This window comes from Saimiri boliviensis, chromosome 12 (assembly GCF_048565385.1).
Source record: "Saimiri boliviensis isolate mSaiBol1 chromosome 12, mSaiBol1.pri, whole genome shotgun sequence".
Taxonomy (NCBI): domain Eukaryota; kingdom Metazoa; phylum Chordata; class Mammalia; order Primates; family Cebidae; genus Saimiri; species Saimiri boliviensis.
The window spans coordinates 78934419-78958703 of record NC_133460.1 but is presented as its reverse complement, the minus strand read 5'-3'; the positions used below and the strand labels follow the sequence as shown (position 1 = coordinate 78958703).

At 41.9% G+C, this 24285-nt stretch overlaps 1 protein-coding gene and 1 pseudogene across 4 annotated transcripts in view; both read right to left on the bottom strand.

Annotated features, from left to right (window-relative positions):
* Nucleotides 1-24285, bottom strand: part of PLCE1 (phospholipase C epsilon 1) — a 299887-nt gene that overhangs the window by 174439 nt on the left and 101163 nt on the right. For all 4 annotated transcript variants that reach the window (XM_074382600.1, XM_074382601.1, XM_074382602.1 and 1 more), the window contains exon 2: nt 18485-18773. In XM_074382600.1, the coding sequence (XP_074238701.1) occupies nt 18485-18773 (289 nt within the window). The remainder of the gene's footprint in view (nt 1-18484; nt 18774-24285) is intronic.
* LOC141580628 (histone deacetylase 1 pseudogene) lies at nt 9762-14665 on the bottom strand (annotated as a pseudogene).

The following is a 24285-nucleotide window of genomic DNA, read 5'->3' as shown; positions in this document are numbered from 1 at the left end:
TCACTGCTAAAAAATAAGGGAACCTGCTAACCACAGGGCCTTGGGTTTGAGGACTGAGGCAGGCATTTGGGGTTCTGGACCCCAAAGGTCTGAAGTCACCAGCTATCTTCTATCTCCTCAGTCTCCATCTTAAATAATTGAAATTTGTAGGGGCATTAACTTAGCCTCTAAGTCTCAATTTTCCCATCTTTGAAATGGGGATCATAATTCTACCTTGCCAGGTTGTTTTGAGAAGTACAGGAGACATGCATACAACACTCAGCACAGCGGCAGGGCTGTAATGGAAGGTTGGTGTGTTTCCACGTGACCTCCATGTAGGTTGTCATATACACTGGGAGTGTGGTAACATCTACTTGTTTATAAGCACCCGAGAGTTGGCAACAGGGGGAAATAGGTCATTTATACACATAAGACATGTGGCTCATTCACTCTGTTGGAGTCCTAATTACTCACTGGCCAGTTATTTCTTTCAGGGCAATTTCCTTTTTGTCTACAGTTACAGATATAAATATAAAAAATACAAGAAGATACTACTTTGAGACAGCTGGTGAATTATATCAAATTACTCTGTAATCCCGTCACCTGAAGGGACCCGACTGCCCAGCCCCTGCTGTCTCTAAAGGAACGATCATCAACCAGAACTTCCTTCTGGTCACTCTGAGTGTGTTTTATCATTGTTGAATACAGACCCTGGGAGCCAAAAAGAATCTTCAAACATTTTCTCAGTGGATGGGGACTGGGGGATTTTAAAGTTGATTTTGAAACTGAATGAGACCAGGGACTCAAAGAAGGCAGAGGAGAAAAGATTAAGTTTGTACAGCCAGAACTAAAACCCAGGTTTTTATCTGGGAGTTTTATTTAAAAAAAAAAAATGCAGTTTCTGACTCGAAGTCTCAGGTGAGGCTCGAGATTCTGCTGGTTCTGGGACCACACTTTCAGTTGCATGAGGGTTGATGCTGGTAAAGCACTTGGAACACTTTATGACATGTACTGCCTGATTCAATAAAACACAGTTACTATTGCTGTTGTTTTTATTGCAGCAACTGAGCTGCATGTAGCTCTCAGAAACTGAGAAATGGCATTTGGGTTTAAAAGTCAGTTTTCTGTGAACTTGATTGGCTTACATCAGTCAAGCCTCAAAGACTGATTCAAGAAGCTTGGGTAAACTGACCACATCAAACTTTTTTTTTTTTTTGTGACGGTGTCTCCCTCTATCACCAAGCTGGAGTGCAGCAGTGTGATCTTGGCTCATTGCAACCTCCGCTTCCCAGGTTCAAGCCTGCCTCAGCCAGATTCCCCTGCCTCAGCCTCTTGTGTAGCTGGGACTACATGTGCGCACCACCATGTCCGCTAATTTTTTTGTATTTTAGTAAAGACAGGGTTTCACCATGTTGGCCAGGATGGTCTCGATCTCCTGACCTCGTGATCCACCTGCTTTGGCCTCCCAAAGGGCTGGGATTACAGGATTACAGGCGTGAGCCACTGCGCCCAGCCCACACCAAGCTTTTGAGGCTACCTTCTGCGCTGAGAATGAGACCTCAAGGTAGAGTGGAATGAACAGGATCAAAGGGATTAGAGACCTGGTGCCCTGTCTGAAAGGTTAGAAGGTTCTGGAATAGACATGGTAGCCATAGCAGCCAACTCTTCTCAGACAACTGGTCTAATCTCCCCAAGTCCATACATTCAGGGCAGAAGCAAGGAAGAGAATGAGAACTGGACGTCCTACAAGTGGAATCCATTGGCAAGGCTGATCTGTGACCCACTTTTGATAAATGAGGTATGACGTCTATGCTTTGCTGAACATTTTTGTTTCTGTGTTTCTGTATATCCTTTCCTTCCTTTCCCCTTTCCTTCTCCTTCATATATTCCCTTTTCCCATCCTCTCTTCCTTCCATCCTTTCTCTCTTTTCCTTGGAAAGGAAAATTTTACATTAAAAAAATTCCAGGCTAAGCACAGTGGCTCATGCCTGTAATCCCAGCACTTTGGGAGGCCGAGGTGGGCAGCTCACCTGAGCTTGGGAGTTCGAGACCAGCCTGACCAGCATGGAGAAACCCTGCCTCTATTAAAAATACAAAATTAGCCGAGAGTCATAGCACATGCCTACTACTTGAGAGGCTGAGGCAGGAGAATCGCTTGAACCAGGAGGCAGAGGTTGCCATTGGCCAAGAGTGCACCATTGCACTCCAGTCTAGGCAACAGGAGTGTCTCAAAAAAAAAAAAAAAATTCCAACGTTCTCATGGCTGAACTAGAGAAAGAGCAAAGGAATTTATTTGCCTGTGCATGATCCAACTGAGCTGGGGAGGAAGACCAGAGAGACCTTCCTCCAGGTGAAAACTGACTGTGGCTGAAACACCTTGGAATAGTGATAAGGGCCAGGTGTGAGTGGAAGAAATGAACCTTGAAGGCAAGAGCCGAGGGTAGCTGCTTTCTTGGATCCCTGTCCTCCCAAGATTTGCCCTGATCTAGGGCCAAATGCACCTGCAGACCAGGGCACTCACTCCAGCTCCATTTCTCAAAGCCCCCTGCATATTCCCCTCTCCTGCCAAACCTGACCCCTCCAGCACCCATCCTGAGACACATCCTGCAGCTAAGCCTTTGTTTTGCCATTTCTGAGTACATTCTTTTCTCCATATCCACCTTTATTAGACAGTGTTCTAATCACTTTTTATTCATTAATTCCCTTTTTTATCTCATTATAATTACCTGAGGCAAATGTTTGCACTGTCCTATTTTATAGGTAAAATTATGAAACTTACAAGAGAGGAGTTAAGTAACTTGCCCTAGATCATGCAGTTTCTTTGTGGTTGATCTGGGACTTAGGTCTATCTTTCATCAAACTCCACATTCTTAATCACCAGTCTCTGCCTTTTGTGTATCATGCTACAATGTAACCAGTTTCACATGTCTGTCTCTCTGTTAAGCAAAATCAACTCCTAGAATTAAGAACAGTGCTTCTTTTCATTGTTTTCATCCCTAGCTAGAACAGGGGTGGCAGGCATTCTGCAAATGTTTCCTATATTACGCTACATTCTATTACATTTCCTACAGGTAGATTAAAGGCAGGGTAAGAGCTCCATGATAGTTCAGATCACATTTCTGTGAGCTCTGGATCTGTGACCATCTAGAGCTTGGTTCTTAGCTGCTCTGTGCTTTGGTTTCCCATCTCTATGCCCATTTCCATCTTTAACAGATTGTGAATATCAGGGAGTCAGGGTATTGTTTCATTCTTCAATCCAGTCCCCTCTGCTGTCACCATATAGTGCCTAGCATAGTATCCATTCCATAGGAGACACTCAGTTGACTATTTATTGGATGAATGAACATTCATAATTCTCTAATCTGCCCCCCTAACGTTCTTCTTTTTTTTTTTTTTTGAGGCAAAGTCTCCCTCTGTCGCCCTGGCTGGAGTGCAGTGACACCATCTTGGCTTGCTGCAACCTCTGCCTCCTGGATTCAAGCGATTCTTCTGCCTCAGCCTTCCTAGTAGCTGGGATTACAGGCACCCACCACCATGCCCAGCTAATTTTTGTAGTTTTAGTAGAGATGGGTTTTTGCCATGTTGGCCAGGCTGGCCTCACATTCCTGACCTCGGGTGATCCACCTGCCTTGGTCTCCCAAAGCATTGGGATTACAGGTGTGAGCCACTGCGCCCAGCCTTACCTCCCAGCTTTAAAGAAACCTGGGATAGCGCCAGGCGCGGTGGCTCAAGCCTGTAATCCCAGCACTTTGGGAGGCCGAGGCGGGTGGATCACGAGGTCAAGAGATCGAGACCATCCTGGTCAACATGGTGAAACCCTGTCTCTACTAAAGGTGCAAAAAATTAGCTGGGCATGGTGGCGCGTGCCTGTAATCCCAGCTACTCCGGAGGCTGAGGCAGGAGAATTGCCTGAACCCAGGAGGCGGAGGTTGCGGTGAGCCGAGATCGCGCCATTGCACTCCAGCCTGGGTAACAAGAGCGAAACTCCATCTCAAAAAAAAAAAAAAAAAAAAAAAAAGAAAGAAACCTGGGATAAAAATGATGTCACTAAACTGTTGGGGGAGAGAGACACAAGGTTACTCTACTTTATGTGTACAGAAAACTAAACGATGAGGCTGGAAAGAGTGACAAATGATAATTGAAAATAAAAACAAGGTTGGGAACTTACCAAGACCCATCCATGGAAAATGTGAATGCTATCTGGAGCCTTTCCAGCCCAGTTCCTGAATCTTTTGTGACAAAAGGTCCAACCTGGGCTTTAATATCCCATTAGCAGAGAAAATAAAGTATGGTATACGTTACAGGTTACCACTAAGGTGTTAAGACATTTGAAAAAAGAACAAAGGAAAGCACAGATAAAACCTCATCAGACTTGAGCTAGGCAGCAGAAACAAGACATTAACCCACTAGAAGACCCTTGAGGCCTCCAGCCTTTTCCCTTGGATAACTCTGAAAGGCGTCCAGTGAGTTCCAATTTGGGCAGGGGTTTGTTTATTCTGCTTGGTTCAAGTCAGGGCTACGGATCCCTAATGGTTTTCATGTCCCTAAAGGTTTTCCACATTTGGGCAAGATCTATGCTTTATGTAAGCCTGGAGAAGGACTTGCTCCCAGCTGCTTTGGCTGTGCCGACTGTGCCAAGAGCACTCAAATGCACTGACTCAGGGGAGGAGTTTAGCAGCATGGACCCCTTGGCAAGACGGGGGAGATTTTTTACAATGGTGTCGTGTCATAGTAAAAATGCCTTCATTCTTCACTGACTCTAATTTTTATTACATTTCATTTTTCTCCCGGTGATGCTAAATTTTCAAGACTAGTCCCTTTACTGTAACAAGTGTCTTGTGCCAAAGAAAACTAAGTGGGCCCATGCTGGCTTCTGGCCCTTTATTCTGATCGTACTCAATTTTTAATCCAGGAAAAAGCATTCAGGTTTGTAATCGCCACTCTCCTTCCTACAGAGAGTGCCTCCAGGCTATTGGTCCTAATGTGCCACTGGTTCAAAATTCAACTTGCTTAAAGGCCTGCAATGGCTCTCTAATGCTTTGTGTCCAAATTTTCACCTCATTCTCCAAATTGTAAGCACAGCTATCAAATGAACCTTACCTCTCACTGTGTCCACAGCATTATTTCTTCATTGTCTCAGAGTTGCTGCACACATTCTCACCCTGGCACTATCTCTCTTGCCATCCCTGCCTGGAATGCTTCCTATATCTCCCAGGAAGAATCCAACTAGAAAGTTGTTCACAGATGACCTGCCTGGGTTTACAGCCCTTCTCTCCTTTGTCCCAACTCCCAGTTCAGCCTCCTAAATCCTTGAACTGAAGTGCCCCATAGCATGTGTGAATCTCAGAATACAGTTCCAGGGTCCAAAATGGAGAGGCCTGTAGGACCAAGCAGGTAAAGAAAATGAGGCTAAGCTGAGCGGGACACCACCTGAGGTGGGGCCAGGAGTGTGGTAAAGCGCTGGTGTGTCTCATCTTGCGGGGGTTAGCATGAGTCAGGGTCAGCCGCTGGGCCAAGGGAGAACAGTGGCCCAGGGTTGCCAGAGAAGCCAGAACATTTTAAAGCAACATTCCCAATTTTTAAAGTACTACAGCTGTCAAAGAAAAACACACATGTCTTGGATTTGGCCCATGAGGAAGGAATTTGTGTTCCTGTGGTATAAGTAAAACACTGCTACGACTCACAGTCCTCAGAGTGTGGCATGGGGTGGCAGGGGGTAGGGGGAGCATTAGAAGTCCACCTGGGCCTGAAGGAGACAGGTCTTCAAGTCCCCTTTGTAGTCTAGACAACAAGCTTCCTTCTAAGTCCAACTTCTTCAAATACAGTTCCCAGAAAGAGAGAGAGCTGGGTTACTGGCCATTATTCCTTTTCCCAACTCCTCGAAACAATTAAAGAGCGTTTTAGATAACACCATCTTGGTCTTTATTTCAGAATATCCATTTATTTTCGAGTTCAGTATCCATGACCATTTGAAATGTAAATATTTTAATTTGAGGTGCAATGAGGGCTGGAAAGGGTGGTGCCTGTGGGGGCATCTCCAATTTATTTTGATGAGAATCATCCTTTTGAAATGTAAATCTTATTGTGTCACTACTTCTGCTTAAAACCCTCTGATGGCTTCCCTTGCTCCTAGAGCCCTTAAGGGCCTGTGTTATCTGGCAGTTTGTTTTGCCTCTCTCTATTTTTCATAGGCAAAAAAAAAAACCGAGGCTTAAATGAGATACTACTTTAAAAACACTTGTCACAGCACCCAGCACACAGTGAGCGCCCAATACCTGTTAGTGCCTGTCATTCTGACTTCTCTAGACTGCTGGCATAATGAACCCTCCGGCTCACCACCTTACACTCATACTTCAAACTTGCCATACTGGGCCTTTGCACATATCATTGCTTCTGCCCAGACACTCTTTCAGCCCCTCTTCTCTTAGTTACCATTGATTTGACCACCTCTCTGCTGGGTCCAATCAATGGCTTCTTTTGCAGAGTGAAATATGTTTACTTGGTCCATCAGCTAATAGGAGCTGCTGCTTTTCCCATCTGATTGACTGTGCTATGAATATGCAGCTATCCGTGCATATTCCCAACTACCCTCATAGGTGTCTATATCAAAGAATGGAAGGATACCATTTCCTCAGATATCCTCAAGATCACTGGAGGTCTCTAGGGCAAGGGGGCAGCAGGTAGGAGGGAAAATGATCAGTTTTGTATTCCAATGAACCTGCATTCAGATCTAAGGTTTCACGTTATACTCAGTGTATGCACACACACACACACACACACACACACACACACACACACACCCTCTACACCTGGTATAAGTCAGTACACAGGATCCCTAAGCAGGAGACAATGCTGGAGTGTTTCCTAGTAGTTAAGAGCATGTCTTTGGGAATCAGAGGCTTGGGATCTAATACTGGCTTTGATCCTTCAAGCTGGCTAACTATAGTTAAGGATTTTGGTTCTAAACTTGGTAGTCTATCAGCCCAGATCCTGTGAGTTGCTAGGGTCTCTGAAACTTCTTGTGTTCTCTATTCCCCTCCATGTTCCCAGATCATCCACAACAACATCTATTTGAAATAGATTTTAGATGAGTCTGCTTATTGATGCCAAAATGTGACTCTGAGTATAAACAGGGGCAAAATACTCGCTTCTGTTGCACAGGGTGTTTCTTCTAGTGACTGTAAAATTCAAAGGTAGATCCTTAGTGGTGTTTGAGCGTACATTTGTTTAAGGAATCACTTGTGGCATTAACATTATAAAAATATTTTTTTAAAAAAGTTTTTGTCACAATGAAATATGGAGTTAAAAAGACAAAATACTAAATATATATTACCAGTTGACACAACATTTTAGACTCCTGATGATAGATAATATCTGTAATTAGAATTCAGTTTACTAAAATCTAAACGCCCTTAAAATAGCTTTTTATTATTTTAACTGTACTACTAATTTATTCAGTGTTTCTGGGTTTGAAGATTCAATTCCAGTAGAAGTCTAAATTATGACTCAGACTATGGTGAGATCTTCTCTTTTTTATCCTTTTAAATATTTGCTACTGACCCACATGTTATTATAAACAGATTATAAGCATGTTCTTTATGTTCTATAAATGTTCCCAAGAGCAAGAATTTTCATAGTTCATTAAAATGAGGTTTATTTTTTAAAAACAAAAAACAGGGCCGGGCGCGGTGGCTCACGCCTGTAATCCCAGCACTTTGGGAGGCCGAGGTGGGTGGATCACGAGGTCAAGAGAACGAGACCATCCTGGTCAACATGGTGAAACCCCGTCTCTACTAAAAATACAAAAAAATTAGCTGGGCATGGTGGCGCGTGCCTGTAATCCCAGCTACTCAGGAGGCTGAGGCAGGAGAATTGCCTGAACCCAGGAGGCAGAGGTTGTGGTGAGCTGAGATTGCGCCATTGCACTCCAGCAGCCTGGGTAACAAGAGCGAAACAACTCCGTCTCAAAAAAAAAAAAAAAAAAAAAAAAAAAACAATTTAGAAACACTCAAAAGTATCAGTGCCATGTACTGAAAAAAAATCTCTTTAATTATATTGTAATGAGTCAGTCTTCTTCATTAAAATGTACAAAGTTTAACTGGAATACAGAATTTTGTCCCAATCATAGATTTTTAGACAAGGCTCCCAATATCAGGAGTAAATGCTTGGTTGGCATCTTTCTACTCTGGAGGGATTAAAAAACAGATGATATCAGTGAAGAATTAAATAAAAACAATAGAAGTTTCATAATATAGGTTCAGGGCTTGTTTTCCCTGTTTAAATACCTGTTTACATTTCTCTAGGCACTTAAATGATTGTAGAAACCTCAGATGTCACTCAGGATGGTACAGGGACTTCCCCCTTGGGCCCTATACCCTATATTTCAATTATAACATTTACACTATCTTAAAATTTGCATGTTTATTTATCCATTTCCTCCATTAGTGTGTAAATTCCTTGAAAGTAAAGACTGTATTTTGTTTGCTGTTATATCCTTAGCACATAGTAGATGTTCAACAAATATTGGTCAAATGATTGAATGAATCAGTAGCCTAATGCATGAGAACTAAGGACAATCTCGCTAAAAGAGTTACACAGGTGTGGCCTCCAGCCGCTAGATACCTCCTCACAGGTGCCCCAGGAGTTGCTAGTGCTCTAGAGCCACAGCCAGGAAAACCTGGAGGGTACTTTTTCTTTTCTTGTACATCTACAACTGAGCTAACAGCAGAGTCTTTGAATTAAGAACAGTGGAAGGCTGGCATTTCGAGGTGCTATAAAAAAGAGAGGTGGCAATCCCCATCACTACCATCATCATCCCCAGCATGACCATCATCATCAAAAGATTGGTTGAACATATATTAGGTACCAGATACTATGCCAAGCTCTTTTTATTTTTAATTTTTAAATTTTTTGTAGAGAGAGAGAGAGTCTCACTCCATCACCCAGGCTGGACAGAGTGCAGTGGCAGGATCATAGCACACTGCAGCTTCAGATTCCTGGGCTACAGCCTCAGCCTTCTGAGTAGCTGGGACCACAGGCACACATCACCACATCTGGATTTTTTTTTTTTTTTTTTTTTTTTAAGAGACTGCATCTCGCCATGTTGCCCAGACTGGTCTTGAACTCCTAGCCCAAAGTGATCTTTTTGCTTTTGCCTCCCAGAGTGCAGGGATTACAGGCCTGAGCCACCTGGCCTAAGTTCTTTGTATACATTATCACACTTATTCCTCAAAACAACTCTACGAATTTGTTGCTTTTATTCCTATTTTGCAGATGCAGAAACTGAAGGCTAGAAGTACAGTCACCTATTCAAGATGACACAGTTGAAGTCAAGACTCAAGCCCAAAACACAATGAAGCTCACATTCAAAGGCCTCCCTTGGAGGTAACCACTTCTGCAGTCTGCATCTATTCTCTGGCATTTTTAAGAACTAGTTTTTACTTAAATATTCAGTAAGTTTTGGAGGGAAGTCTTGGAATCTGATGGTTGTTTTTTTGAATACAGTGTTTCAAATAACTGTTCTGTAAATGAATTTCTGCAGTATGGTCCATTCGGAGTTTCTGTAATCAGGGCTTGACATTTTTATAACCAGATCAAATATGTAAACCCCAAGTCCCTGTGTGGTGTTGCTGTTCTCACCAGTCATCTTTCTGAATTCATTGATTAGGATTTAACCAGCTTTTAACTACCCAGTCTTCCTTCCTTCCTTCTCCTCCCTCCCTCCCTCCCTCCCTCCTATCTTCTTCCCTCCCTCCCTCACTCCCTCCCTCCTTCCCTTCCTTTCTCCTTCCCTTTGCCTTCCCTTAGCTTTCCCTTCTCCTTCTCTCCCTCTCCCTCTCTTTCTCTTTTTGGTGTCAAAACTTTACGAAGAATTAAGCCATAATTTTTTTCTTTCATAAACTAGTTTCTTGGAGCAAAATTAGGGCATATAAGAGAACTGAATGGAATCAGTCTCCCGACTCAAAATGGGTGTATTCATACCTGAGAACAGAGTGCCATGTTCAGGTCACACATGGTGATGGAGTAACATTCCTTGGTCACAACTGGTGTGGAATCATATTGTTAGGTTACACCTGGGTGTAGTGTCACACTCCTTGATGATACTTGACCACCCATAGTCCCAAAACAGGATTTTGTCCTGTGCCTAAAAGCTTCTTGGCCCTATGACCTACTCATACCACCTTTAACTTAGCAGTCTAGCACTTTATGAATTCTCTTTAGGTGGTAAAGACTACTTCAGTAGGCCTAAACCTAATATTACATTTTCTGTGGAATGAGAAATATTATCCTACAAGTTGAAAACTTCCAGATGTGATCTTCTGCATTCCTCCTATAGGTGCCACAGCACTGAGCCACAGTGGACAGCTAATGAATGATTTTCAGCTGATTAATTGGTGCAGAAATATTACCAAATATTACAATAAAGCATACTTTTAAATACCAAGAAAATAATTTCAAGGTCACAATACTAACAGGTCAAGGTATTTCTTTAAATAAACAAATCTTGGAATTAGGACTATGCACATGCCTTCCTTGCCTGGTAGGCATGTAAAGGGTAGTTGTTTTGATTACGAGGAAGTCAACTAAGCCAGCCTTTATAAACTATTTATGAGGTATGGTCATGTAGGTCAAATGTGTGTGTGTGTATTCCTACTATAATTTCTTGTTTTTTATTCAAAGCTATTAACTTTAGAGAAAGATACAAATAGAATATACATAGTTATTGTAGTGAAAGAAAATAAGTTGAAAACTTGACAGCATCTTGCTGTGTTGCCCAGGCTGGAGTGCAGTGGTATGTTCTCGACTCACTGCAACCTTCCCCTCCCAGGTTCAAGCAATTCTCATGCCTCAGCCTCCTGAGTACCTGGGACTACAGGTGTGTGCCACTGTGCTGGCTAATTTTTTTTTTTTTTTTCTCTAGAGATGGTGTTTCATCATGATGGCCAGGCTGGTCTCAAACTCTTGACCTCAAGTGATCTGCCTGTCTTGGCCTCTCAAAGTGCTGGCAGACCTTTCCATCTGAAATAAAATATTCCCTATTTTCAAATAAAAATATTATATCTGTAATGTATTTTTGTTTTTATATTAATATTCTATTTATAGCCTACATATCTTAAATAACTTTAATATAGCTAAATACAGTCTAGAGACACACATATTACACACTCAGACTGGCTCAAATTGAACAGTTAGTTTTCTTTTCTAATATATAATGTACTATTATTTTTAAAAATAGAAATGTACCATTTTATCACAAAGTCTCACAAAAAGAAAATAGTATCCAAAAAAGGAAACTCAACTACCAATCTGCACCTGCAGAACTGGGGGAACACAGAGGGCAGGCAGTGTGAGCTTCTTGGCTTACTTGAGGCCAGTCGGGAGGGATGGGAACAGAACCAATCTAAAACTGTCTAATATTACCTTAGGAACCTGGAAAGAACAGAGGGTCCTTAGAGAGCCAGCCACCCATTCTAGAATGCTCAATAAAGACACCTTTCCAAAACTACTATATGGCTACATACAAGTATCCCTTCCACCCAGACCTGGCTCCCTCTGTGGTTCAAAGTTAAGAACTAGGGAGGGCAGGGTGGCAAGGCAGCTCCTGGAAGAGCTCACCCAGCACAGCTGCTCTGGGCTCAGGACCCTGGTTTCTGTCTTTCAGTCTAGTCCCCAAGATGTTTATATCTAGTAAATAACAATCTACTAAAAAGTCTAGAGAAACAGAAAATGTAAGATCTAAGGGGTTGGGGGACCCAGCAAGAAGCCAGAGCTGGAAAGGCCTGCTCAGCCAACTTGACCTCCCCCCTGGGCCCTTTGGCTCTGGCTTCTTCTTCTTGGTTTTCTCCTCCGCTGTGACTTCTTCTTTTCTGGGTCTTTCTCTCTTTCATCCTGTTTAGACCCTCTTGGCTTTTTTGAAGTTGGAAAAAATCTTGCAGCCACCCTCTCCCTCTTCATCAGAGTTGGAGAATTTGTCCTTACAGGCAATTTGCTGTTTGTTTGTTTTTTGTGTTAGAGTCTTGCTCTGTCATCCAGGCTGGAGTGCAGTGGTACGATCTCAGCTCACTGCAAACTCTGCCACCTGGGTTCAAGCGATTCTCCCGTTTCAGCCTCCCAAGTAGCTCAGATTACAGGTGCACCCCACCATGCCCAGCTAATTTTTATATTTTTAGTAGAGACGGGGTTTCACCATGTTGGCCAGGTTGTCTTAAACTCCTGACCTCCGGTGGTCTACTGGTCTTGGCCTCCCAAAGTGCTGGGATTACAGGCGTGAGCCACCGCGCCCAGCCTCACAGGCAATTTGTTTGTCAGAGGAACCGATGGAGATGCATCTGTCAGGGTCTTCTTCATCCTTGTTGTCACTCTTCTCTGGGTTACATCATCAGCAAAAGCCCACATTTGGGCCCCAGGTGTGTGGGGCAGCATTCTCAAGTTCCAGAGAGTTGCTATTTGATCTTTTCCAGGCATTATTAGTGATTGGGTTAGTTATATTGGAAGGACTGATGTGAAGCTTGAAATATGGTCTTAAGTATTTGAAGTAGTCATTATATAGGAGTTCATTAGGGATCTCTGTGTCCAGCGCCACTGCTGTTTCCTATGTCCAGCACCAGGTGACATCGCAAATGATGTGACACTACCTCCTAGCATCAGCATCAGCAAAATGAAGCTCATAACAAATTCCACACACTTGACATGCCCTTTGATATTCAGATTGAAGCAACCTCACTGATCCCTAGATGGAGTCTGAGTCACGTTGTAAGACCACAGCACTAGGCTGGAACATCTCCATTACTTCAGACATATCTGGCTTGAAAACGGCCTCACAGGATTCATTATCAATCCCATCTCAGAGTGGGTAGTTAATAGCATAATGCTTGCCTTTGCCAGCCCCAATATCCCATAGGTCCCCAGTTCCTGGGAATTACTCTCTTCATTTATGAAAGAACGCAGTCATGACCCAGTCTGTGGCATAGAAGGCCTCTTCCATGCCATCACTGTGGTGAATATCAAGGTTAATATGCAGCACCTCCTGGTGTTTCTCTAGCAGGTCCAGGAAGGCCAAGACTGTATCACTGACATAACAAAAGCCAGATGCCTCAGACTTCTTTGCATGGTGCTTTCTGGTTTATGGTGATGTCTGCCTGTGGCTCACTAAGTTTCACAAAACTTGCCACAGAGCTGCCCGCAGACAACTGACAAAACTCCAAGAGGCCATCAAATACTGGACAGTCCTCACCAATGTTGAATCTCTGTGCCTGCTGGCTGTACTCAGACATGTTATCTGGATGAACGGAATGTAAGAATTTAGAGTAGTCATCACTGTGGTACTCGGTCATCTCCTCGGCATTGGCTTTGTGAGGGCAATAGAGTTTCATTTGTCAGTGGAGACTGTAGTTGAGAAGCAAATTATGAATCATGCCAAATTGGTGAGGCTGCATTGGATGGCCTTGTCCAACATCCTTATCATGGTAGTAACAGACTTTCCTCCTGGCGCCCTGTGTCTGCACTATCTTGCTGGCCTCCATCTGTCAGAAAGATGGCAGATGTCTTGCTGGCCTCAGTAGGTCCATCTGCCCTCCCTGCTACTACACAATTTAAATATGAACAACTATATTTTATCCTGGTTATATGTAATACTTAATATTTTAATTTATGTGCTTTACTTAGTAACAATTTGAGAAGGAAAAATTTAGCTTGACATACTGAATTTATTATGTTGGCTGGTACGACATGCACATTTGAAAACACTTAGCTGCCTTATGTGAAAAACCCTCTTGTCATCACTTTATTTTTCGAATTTTGCCATTTTTAGTACTCCACATTACCATCAGTTATCTCACTTTTTTCTCTCCCCTTTATCTTTATCTTGTTTTTATGATTTTCAGTAAGTAAAACATTGAAGAAAAAAAACGAAAAAGCAGGTGATAGCTTTGAAAATTTCTTCCTAATTATTGAAGCCAATAATTCTTTCAATTGTCACTGCTGTAGGGTGTTAGTCCTGAGATTCTAACAAGATTAACGAAGAGAGGGAAAAGGGCACAGGGACAGGAAGTGGAAGGATCTTCATTCTATCAAACTAGCCGAAGTCCCTGGCTGAAAAGCATATGCTATTTTTCCACTTTGAGACGGCGCACCCTTATGATTAAGGGCATACCCCTGCAGATCAATGCTTCATATCAGAAAGTATTTCTTGTTATTTGGCAAACTTTCAACTTTATAGGCAGACCACCTTTGGTGGCACTGAAGGCAGAAAAGCAAGCATGTTTGTGTTCTGATTGTTGGCTTTCTGTACTAATCCATAAAGCCCCAAGGCTGCAGAACTCTAGACGATCAAGCCTTGAGTTACCCATTCTTGACTTGTGAATAATGATCAACTCATTGGACATTTTCTTCTATTCTCATCTACTACAGGTGACCACGACCCCCATCTCATAGTCATAACCACTTCCAGAAGAGGAGTGCTTCGGTTCTTTCTTGCATCCTAATAGACGACGGAGGGGACGAAAGGCCTACACAACATGCCTTTCCCACCGCCCCCACAATTATTACTTATTATGATAAAATACATACAAGATAAAATTTACTATCTCAACATTTTTAAGTGTACACTTCACTGGTATTAAGTACATTCATATTGCTGTGCAACTATCACCACCACTGAGCTCCAGAACTCTTCATCTGGCAAAACAGAAACTCTTAAACACTAACCCCCCATTTCTCTTCCTCATCCCCTGGCAACCACCTTTCCACTTAAGGTCTCTATGATTTTGACTACCCTAAGTACTTCATATAAGTGAAATCGTACAGCATTTGTCTTCCCCGCTCCTTTTTCTCTTTACCAATTCCTTTTAATTCACCTTTACCAATTCCATTTAATCCACTTCAAACATGTTTTCTCTTATGGAAGAGGTTATTCTTTTGGACTTATTCCTTTTTCTTTATCTCTGGGGAAAAAATTTAAATCTCATGCTGCCTCCTTCCACCCTTCTTCATACCATTTATAAGCATCTTGTTAAAAAAATTAGGGAAGAAGTTAGTGGGGTAATTTTCTGACTCTTTCATATAGGTACAAGTTTTGAAGTGTAATTAACCATAACAAAAAACTACAGCTGCCAATGTCTAAAATCTCAGAAACGGCTAAAAGTCCTTTTCAAGATATCCATAAAGGTTTTAACTCTTTATTCATCTTTAATAAAGTTATTGATTCCCAAGAAGAAATGTCTTCTAACTCACTTGTATTACTTTTCCTTGGAGGCTAATGCTCAGTATTCCAATAACAGTGTTTTCTGCTTTATTTCATGGGAAATGTGTGTATTTCAACTGTGTTATGGGTTAAAGAGGTTTTGAGAACTAGAATCTGGGAACCAAATCACAACATTTAATTCTGCTTGTCCAGGAAAGTGTTCTAAGCTCTACATAGCTCCTGGGAAATGAATTTGTAGAATATAACCCATTTATAAACTGGAGACTAAGGGTGTATTATATATTCCCCGATAGCTGGAAGCTGTTGGCCAAGTCTATGCCACAGGACATATGCTGAAGAAGAAGCTGACAACCACATCACAACAGCTTCTTGTCCTCCTGATCTCCTGGCAGAGTTCATGGCCATCAGAGCTCAAGACTCACTACCCAATGTGTTGATCCTATAGATTCTGTAAACACTCTTTACTTTGAAGACCTATTTTCTTTTTACTTAATTTTTTAAAATTTGACAAATACAAATTACATTTATTTGTCATGTACAACATGATATGTTAAAATATGTATACATTGTGGAATGGTTCAATTGAACATTGAAATTGAAATAAGTATACATTGTGGAATGGTTCAACTAGCATATGCTTTACCTCACATACTTATCATTTTTGGTGGTGAGAAGCCCATCTGGCTTTCTAATGCATTTTCTTCCACTACATATTAAAGGAATATGTTTAACTGAGGGACATAAAGACTTTCAAAACCAAATGGGAGAGGATGCTGAAATTGAAAAAGGTTTTCAAGAGAGTAAGTTATGACTGCAGAAATAAGTTTGGAGCAGAAGGCAAACATCTAATTGTATTATTCAGCAGGGGTTTCTAGGGGGTTCTCAGAAATCATCAAAGAATTGTAAAACAAAAAGTTAAAGAAACTTCTAACTCTTGCATAAAATGCCAATTTAAAGATAACACTTTAGTTGACTGTCTGGTGAGTGTCAGAACTAGAAATATTGATCTATGAGGCTCTATTTTGAACAGGGAAGTGCAAATAGCAATTGAGGTCAAATTACTATCGGGCATAGATGCACACACCAGCAGCCTCCTTTTTTCTCTCCATAGATCTGTGGAAGACTGGAGACATGCCTGCCTTGGCTGGGCAGCCTGGAGATCTATTTCTTTAACAATTAATGGAGATGAAAGAATGTGGCTTTTATTGACTTTTCTTTGTTGAGGTTTCACATTTCAGGCCAAGCCATTCCTCATAAAGAATATTAAATCCCTATCCAAACTTTTTGTGCACTTACAAGCCACTTCCACATTATTTGGCACTTACCTCTCTGCAGTGTCCTATATTATTTGATTACTTGGTGCATACAAATCTGGCCTCCTCATTAAAATGATGAACACCTTAAAGGCAAGTAAACTGAGTGACACCTCATTAGGCTCCCCTATAACACCTACGCACTGCTGAGCATGAAGTGGGTAAATAAAAATTGTATATACTTGTCATGGAAAATATTGTGTTTTGAAATATGTATACCTTGTGGAAAGGTTCAATGGAGCTAACTAACATATGCTTTACATATTATTTTTTGTGGTGAGAAACCCATCTGGTTTTCTAATGCATTTTATTCTACTATGTGTTAAAGAAATACGTGTAATGGAGACACAGAAAGACTTTAAGGCCACGTGTGGTAGCTCACACCTGTAATCCTAGCACTTTGAGGGGCCGAAATGGGCCTGACCTGAGGTCAGGAGTTCGAGACCAGCCTGATAAACATGGCAAAACCCCGTCTCTACTAAAAATACAAAAAATAGCCAGGCAAGGTGGTACATGCCTGTGGTCCCAGCTACTTGGGAGGCTGAGGCATGAGAATCACTTGGACTTGGGAGGTGGAGGCTGCAGTGAGCCAAGATTGCACCACTGCACTCCAGCCTGGGCGACAGAACAAAACTGCATCTTAAAAAAAAAAAAAAGTATTGGAAAACTGAGAGGGTTTAATCAACACATGTTGATTAACTCATGGGATAAGGCCCTGGATAATCACAAGCATTAAAGCAATGCCAATTCCACATGCCAATTTCAGCCCACCTTTCTGGGAAGAGTATGATGAAGAATGCAGGTTTGGCACTCTCTGGGAGCCACATCAGAGAAGAGAACCCTTGAATCCTGTGTGTAGAGAAAATAGCTACCGCCTACAGACTATAAACTCCATGAGGACAGGTACTATGTTTTGTTCCCTTTCCAGCACCTACCACCTAATAGGGACTCAAAAAATGTGTTGAATGGATGAAAAATATGAAACCATTAGTTTCTTGGATTACTGTCACCAAATCTTGTGTTATTCTTCATTCATTTATAACCAATGCCCTGAAGTTTGGGTGACTCCAGAAATCAAACAAACTTGGCACCCAACATAGTACACAAGGAGGTTATGGTATTCCTCTTAGGCCTCTCTAGGGGTGTGTGTGTGAGGGTAAGGAATGGAGAAGGCTGAAAATCAAGGAGGAAAGTCACTGGCCTGCTGGCCTTGGGTCTCAGGATTTGCTGTGGAGAGACAATAGCTGCTGTCAGATTGAGCTCTGGCAACCCCCAGGCAGTGGAACGCTGCTTTGCATGGTCCCTGTCTGGTTGGCAGCTTCTTGCCAGGGAAGGCTGCCAAGCAGCTTGTGACAGCTGTGTAGTATACAAGTCTCTGGGGTTCTTTGGTGCACTGCCATTTCTGACTTGCCTGTCTGCTACTGGTAGGAAGTAGCTGGGAGGTTCAATTGCCAAGGGACCCCATTTTCCATTGGCTTTCATTTTTCAGTGGGATGCCTGCCTATCTTGTCCTTCAAGATGGGAGTAGCTGGAAAATGGCCTTTAGCTTTTCTGGTCAAAAGAGACCTATTAATTCTGTGTATGAAGGAGATCTATAGTTCACTCTGCTCCCAACCACAGTGGGTTTTCAATATGACTGCTTGACCATATTTGCTTCCTAGCATCTTATCATAGTAACTGGCATCTGTCATAAACTACTACTAGGAGAAACCACCTGCCTGAATCATTAAAAAAAAAATTTAAGATAGCATTTTAACCATTTACTTCATTTGAAAAAAATTTCAAACTCTTAATGATTACTATTTGGAATGTTGACACCTTAGGAGACTTCAATAAGGGACCACCTGTTTATATTCTCTTAAAGAAGCGACTTTTACCTAAAGTTGCTGAAAAGTGAACTCAATTTTCCATCAGGAGATGCATAAATCTTAACTTAGATCCTTCTCTGCAGTCAAAGATAAAAGGTTAAAAATGAAATTTCAGGCGTTACCTTTCAGCATCATTCGTCCAGTGGATCCTCCAAAAGTACTGAGAAGGCCACTTCTTGCTCCCAAAGAGGTGGTTGCTTCTAGGAGAGAACCGGTGATGTATTGCGATATTGACGTCCTTTGGAGGGTGGCGCGATACTCACATACAGTGTCTCGGACACATTGCTTTAAGCACGGACCGATGCTTATCCTTCCATGGGCTGTCTCAGAGGCTGGGAGCTTTGTGAAAAAATGGAGTAGAGCTCGAACTGTATTTTCTGTTTCTTCTCCTCTTCTCACTGCATTGTAGATCTGTGAATAGCACAAAGTACAGGAAGTATTAATCTAGTTTCTTAGAAAAGTAAATTAACTTGTTGACAAAATGCCAAGATGACTTATTAAGAAAGAAGGCTCAGATGCTCCAAGTGCAAACACTCTGAGCACTGGGCTCATGCATTAACCTGAACATTCTACAGACACCATCTATTTGGAAAAGCTCTGTGTAGTTATAAAATAGGCCATTCAAACATCTCTGCTATCAAACAGAGAACTTACAAATCATACCAACCAAAAATACACTCAGTTCAAATTTCTCCTCCTCAGCAGAGCAAAGCTCTTCTGCAGAAAGATGAGGGCAGACCTTTCACTCTTGTCCTCCTGAACACTCCTGAATGACCGTCCATGTCTGTCTCCCTCCATTGAGTGCTTCAGCCTCAATGGACTTTTATGGGAAATTTTTTCTCCATGCTTAAACTGAAGTGAGGATGAGAGGGTCAGGGGGAGAGAGAACTTCCCTATTTCTCCCTTGAGCATAATCCTTCAGATTGTCAGCTGAGATCAAAGTCTTTGAATCATTTTTTCTCTTCTTCCTCCCCACCTTCCACATCCAATGAGTTGATAGATCCTGCTTACTCTTCTTGCCCCATCTATGTCACTATCCTGATTTCTTCTCCCTTTACCATCTGAATTCACCAAGCATTGTCTCAAGAAGATGGCACTATTAGGACAGGTTCCCAACCATGTCTCCAATCCATTTCAATGCAGTCATTCAACGTGCATGTATATAGTCCCTGCTCTGCACAAGACACTGTGTTGGAAGATGTGGGGAAACTGCAAAGGACAGCACACATCTCTCGTGCTGCTGCAGGATTTTACAATCTTCGATGAGGCCTGAAAATTATAAGGGTTGACATTATTGAAGGGAGGATTTGGAATTTGTCAAGCATTCTGAGAAGCCAGAGACTGCTGGATAATATATAAACAAACATGAGAGAGACAAAACATGCAGTGAGGTAATCTGGCTCTCTGATGGGGGTGGATAAAGGTGTACTACATTGTGCTCTCTCTGTCATATCGCTTGAGCACTTTGCCTTGGCTGACTTGTCATTCATTCATCAAACCAACAAATAGTTACTGTTTATATACCAGAAACTGTGACAGGGCCAGATAAATAAAATCATTTCTCTCCTTAGAGTTCACAGTCTAGTGAAGGAGACAGAAAAAAAAAAAAGCCAAGAGCTTAGAGTAGGGTGGAAATGAAGGTCACCTCCTTTGGTGACACTGATGAATAGCCAGGGAATAGAAGACTCTCACTGCCCCCCGGGTCATGCATGTGCCCCCATGATGTTGCATCCTCCAAATCTCACCTTAACTACGGCCCATGGACACTCAAGAGGGCCTCTCTTGAACTGTGGCAGGTCCTTATAAAACCCCAGAATGCACCCAGAATCCAATTATATTCAAACTGTGTAGACCCTAACCAGATTTTGTCTGTCTTCCTCTGTCTACTGGTATATATCTGCCACTTGAAGGTGTAGTATGAATTCTTACCTTTAATTCTCTGTTCTCTGTCATTAAATTTCTGGTGGCCAGCATGGCCATGGATATGGTGTACTGGGACAGAAAGAGCCCAGGTTTGGGGTCAGGTACATGAGGTTGTACACCTGACTACCTTCACCAGATAGAGAGCTGGTCATAAGTGTGAACAAGCTGACTTAAATGTTTCAAGACAGCTTCCTCCTCCGTAAAATAGGGATAATAACACTCTACTTAGGGAGGTTGTGGGATTCACCAAGGTAAATGTGTAATATACTCAGCCCAGTGTCTAGAAATGATGGTCTTTACTGTTGAAAAAGCCTATAAAAGAGAATACACTCTTTTACCCTCAAGAAATAATAGGTGATTGTATAACTATAGACCATAATCTATGAAATGCAATGTGATTGGAGTTATGCCCTTGCTCTTCTGTGTTTCTGGGCAATATTATCCTAACCTTATTTGGGTGTACTGTGAGGGCAAATGGGGGTAGAGAACTGCAGAGCTCAAGACATAGTTTTCTTCTCTTGGCCCTAAATCATATAGGCAGTCTCCAATACACTAAGTCCCATGTAAGTCCTTCAGAAGTAACTGCTCCAGTTGTTTAAGGAAAAGAACTGACTGAAGCTTGATGGCTAAGGAAGGCTTAATAGGGAAAGCAGGGTTTGACCTGTGCCTTGGAAAACAGGCATGTCTCTAACTGGAGCAGCTGGGAGACCACTCACCATGCAAGCAATAAGGACATCCAGCAGAGCAGGGTGTTTAGAGCAGGGTGTGGGTGCAGGGAATAACTGGGGAATGAGAAAGGTCAGCCGACTTGATAAATGAGAGCCTGGAATGCTAAAGCAAGAGCTTCCACACATCAGAGGTGGGCACCCTTGAGGTTTTTTTGCTGGTCTGTTTTCAGCAATGGAATGATGCTAAAAAGGTTTTGTCTTAAAAAGATGACTAAGCTGGCAATTCCTAGTTCCTAATAGGTTGGCCTACTTTCTGTACTTGCCACACTGCTCCGCTGGCTCATTGTGTGTTCACTCACTACCACGCATTCCAGTCTCCACGTCAGGCCTCCATAGACTACCCATCAGGCCTCCATAGACTCCCAATCGCTTCTTCAGCCTCTTATCCAGCTTTTCCAAAATGTTTTCCTCAAAACATTCTATCTACAACGAATCATATGACCTAAGGATGCCTTGATCATGAAAGTTTTAAAAAACTCAGTAAATCTCTTCTCCTTTTGGAGATTTACATTGCATAGCAGAATATTAAAGACAATTAGAAGGGTCAGAATAAAGAAATTATTTTAATTTGTTTAATGGAGGATTTCCCATGTTATTTGACCATTTTGTTTTTAAGAACAGAGCCTGTAGATGTAGTGCTGTGCCAAATAATTAATTTGCTTTAATCTAATGGCCTTATTCCCATTTCTTTGACCTCTGCAGAATCTCTGAAATAGGCAATCATCCATCCTTCCTGAAGTCCTTCATCTCTTGTCATCTCATCGTTCCATCTCTTCCTTATTCTGTGTCTCCCCTTCCACCTCTGGCCTTTAGGACAGTAATAATGCCATAGAAAGGTACTAACAGGTACCTAATGTGTTGGAGCGGGGGTCAGAAATCAATTGACCATGGGCCAGATTCGGTCAACAGACCTGTTTCATCTGACATACACTGTTTTAAATTCAGGAAAGTTTTACATATACATCTGAAGTTACAGCATCTCCTGAATAATGAAACAATCCAATAACACTGAGCATTCCTACATATCAAATGGCTAGACCTTCTACTGTGAGATGGGGCATGAGTTCTCCACTGGATGCCAGTCCCAACCATTCATTAGTGCTCACACCTGGCCAATATCTGGTTACCATTAGTATATGTGTTTCTGACCCTGTCTTAATAAAATGCAGATATGGATATAAATATTTACAACAAACATGTACTGAGCTCCTTCAATGTGTCCTCTGTGTGACCTTGGCTGTGCTAGTTGCTGAAGATATAGAGAAAGACACAGTCTCTGATATCAAAAGGTATTGCAAATCACCTCTAAGAAACTATTAATAAACATATAGAAATTCTATGTTTATATTAAGTAATATTTCAGCATTGTTATCAGCCACATGTTTCTAAGGCCCCAAACTTGTCTGAATAAATAAAAGATGAAGTGCTCTATGAATGAAGCTCTGAGCTTCCAATACCCTTGCCAACATTGTCACCACAAAGAACCAGAAAGAGATCAAATTTACTACCAAGAACTGAAATAACGCATTCCAGTCACATCAATCCTGGATGAGAGAAACTCCAGGTGCTTTGCTGGAAAAATGCTGAAGTGTGGACGATGTGGTGGTAGATATGGCAATGTTCAGGGAACCTGTCAAAATCAAGGTTTGGCCGGGCGTGGTGACTTATGCCTGTAATCCCAGTACTTTGAGAGGATGAGACAGACAGATCAGGAGGTCAGGAGGTCAAGACCATCCTGGCCAACATGGTGAAACTCTGTCTCTACTAAAAATACACAAATTAGCTGGGCACAGTGGTGCATACCTGTAATCCCCACTACTTGGAAGGCTGAGGCACGAGAATCGCTTGAACCCAGGAGGTGGAGGTTGCAGTGAGCCAAGATGGCACCACTGCACTCTGGCCTGGCAATAGAGTGAGACTCTCTCAAAAAAAAGAAATTCAAGGTATTTATCTCTTCCTAGATCACTCATGAAAAAGAAGAAATCATGGAAAAGCCCACATATGGAGTGTGAAGAAGAGACAGCAGAGAACAGCCATTACAAGTATGACTCCGGAGCATTGGTTTGAATTCCAGCTCCCATGCTTTCCAGCTGTGCAACCTTGGCTAAGTTGCTTTGCCATTCTGTGCCTCAGTTTCCTTTTCTCCAATATAGAATGTAATAGTGTCTGCCTCGTATGGTTGTGACTAGAATTATACACTTTGATAAATGTAATATGATTAGAACAGCATCTGGAACTTAGTAAGCGCTCAATAAATACTAGTTTTTATGATGACAGTGATGATGAGGATTGTGGCAGGCAACAAAAATGGCCATGAATTATTTCCTTCACTGACGATGTGCTAGAACTGTGATTTCCTTCACTGACGATGTGCTAGAACTGTGATTTCCTTAACTAATGGAAATTTAGCAAATGTGATGCAAGCAGTTTAAAAAATACTTATGCTTTGGAGCTTGCTCTCTCTTGTTGCTTTTGGAAACTTTGCAACAACTACCGTGTGAAGAATCCTGAACTAGATTGCTGGAGCATGAGAAACCATGGCCAGTCACTTCTGTCACCTTGGCTGATAACTTACCAACAGCCAGACACATAGTGAGACCATCCTAGATCCTAGATCATCCACTTGTCAGTCCAACTGCCACCACAGATACATGAGAGACGCCAGCAGAGATCAATTGATCCAGACTAGAATTACTCAACCAATTCACAGAATCATGGGCTAAATAAATGATTGTTTTGAAAAGTGAGTAAGTTTTGGGAGTGCTTTACTACACAGCAAAAGTTAACTGACACAATGATGACGCGTTTGGAACAATAGTAAGTATTTTAATTACTTAACAATTGAATCCACAGACTACCTGTATAAAGTTGATTCATTTTGTAGATGGGAAAGTAAGCCTGGAGAGAGGTAGAGAAATACAGTCAGCCTTACACAACTAATAACAGGCTACGCCAGGATTAAAACCCAGATTTCTCCAACTCTGTGATCCAGCTTTATCCATTGCACTACACATTGTCACATGGTTAGAAGTGATTCTGGCAAGAGGTTTAGGTGATGTTTACAATGCTGTTGTTATTGTTTTTATTCATGATAATTCCTTTCCTGGTCATTCTCAATTACTTTTGAAAATAGTCAAGTCTAATGAATGACCAAATGTGCTTCCTTTATGTGGAGATTTATAGTTTTAAGTTATATAGTAATATAAATGCTTTTATCTTACTTGATTAAAACTAGACAGACTACTGCCCTATATGGGTCAATATATTTTTTG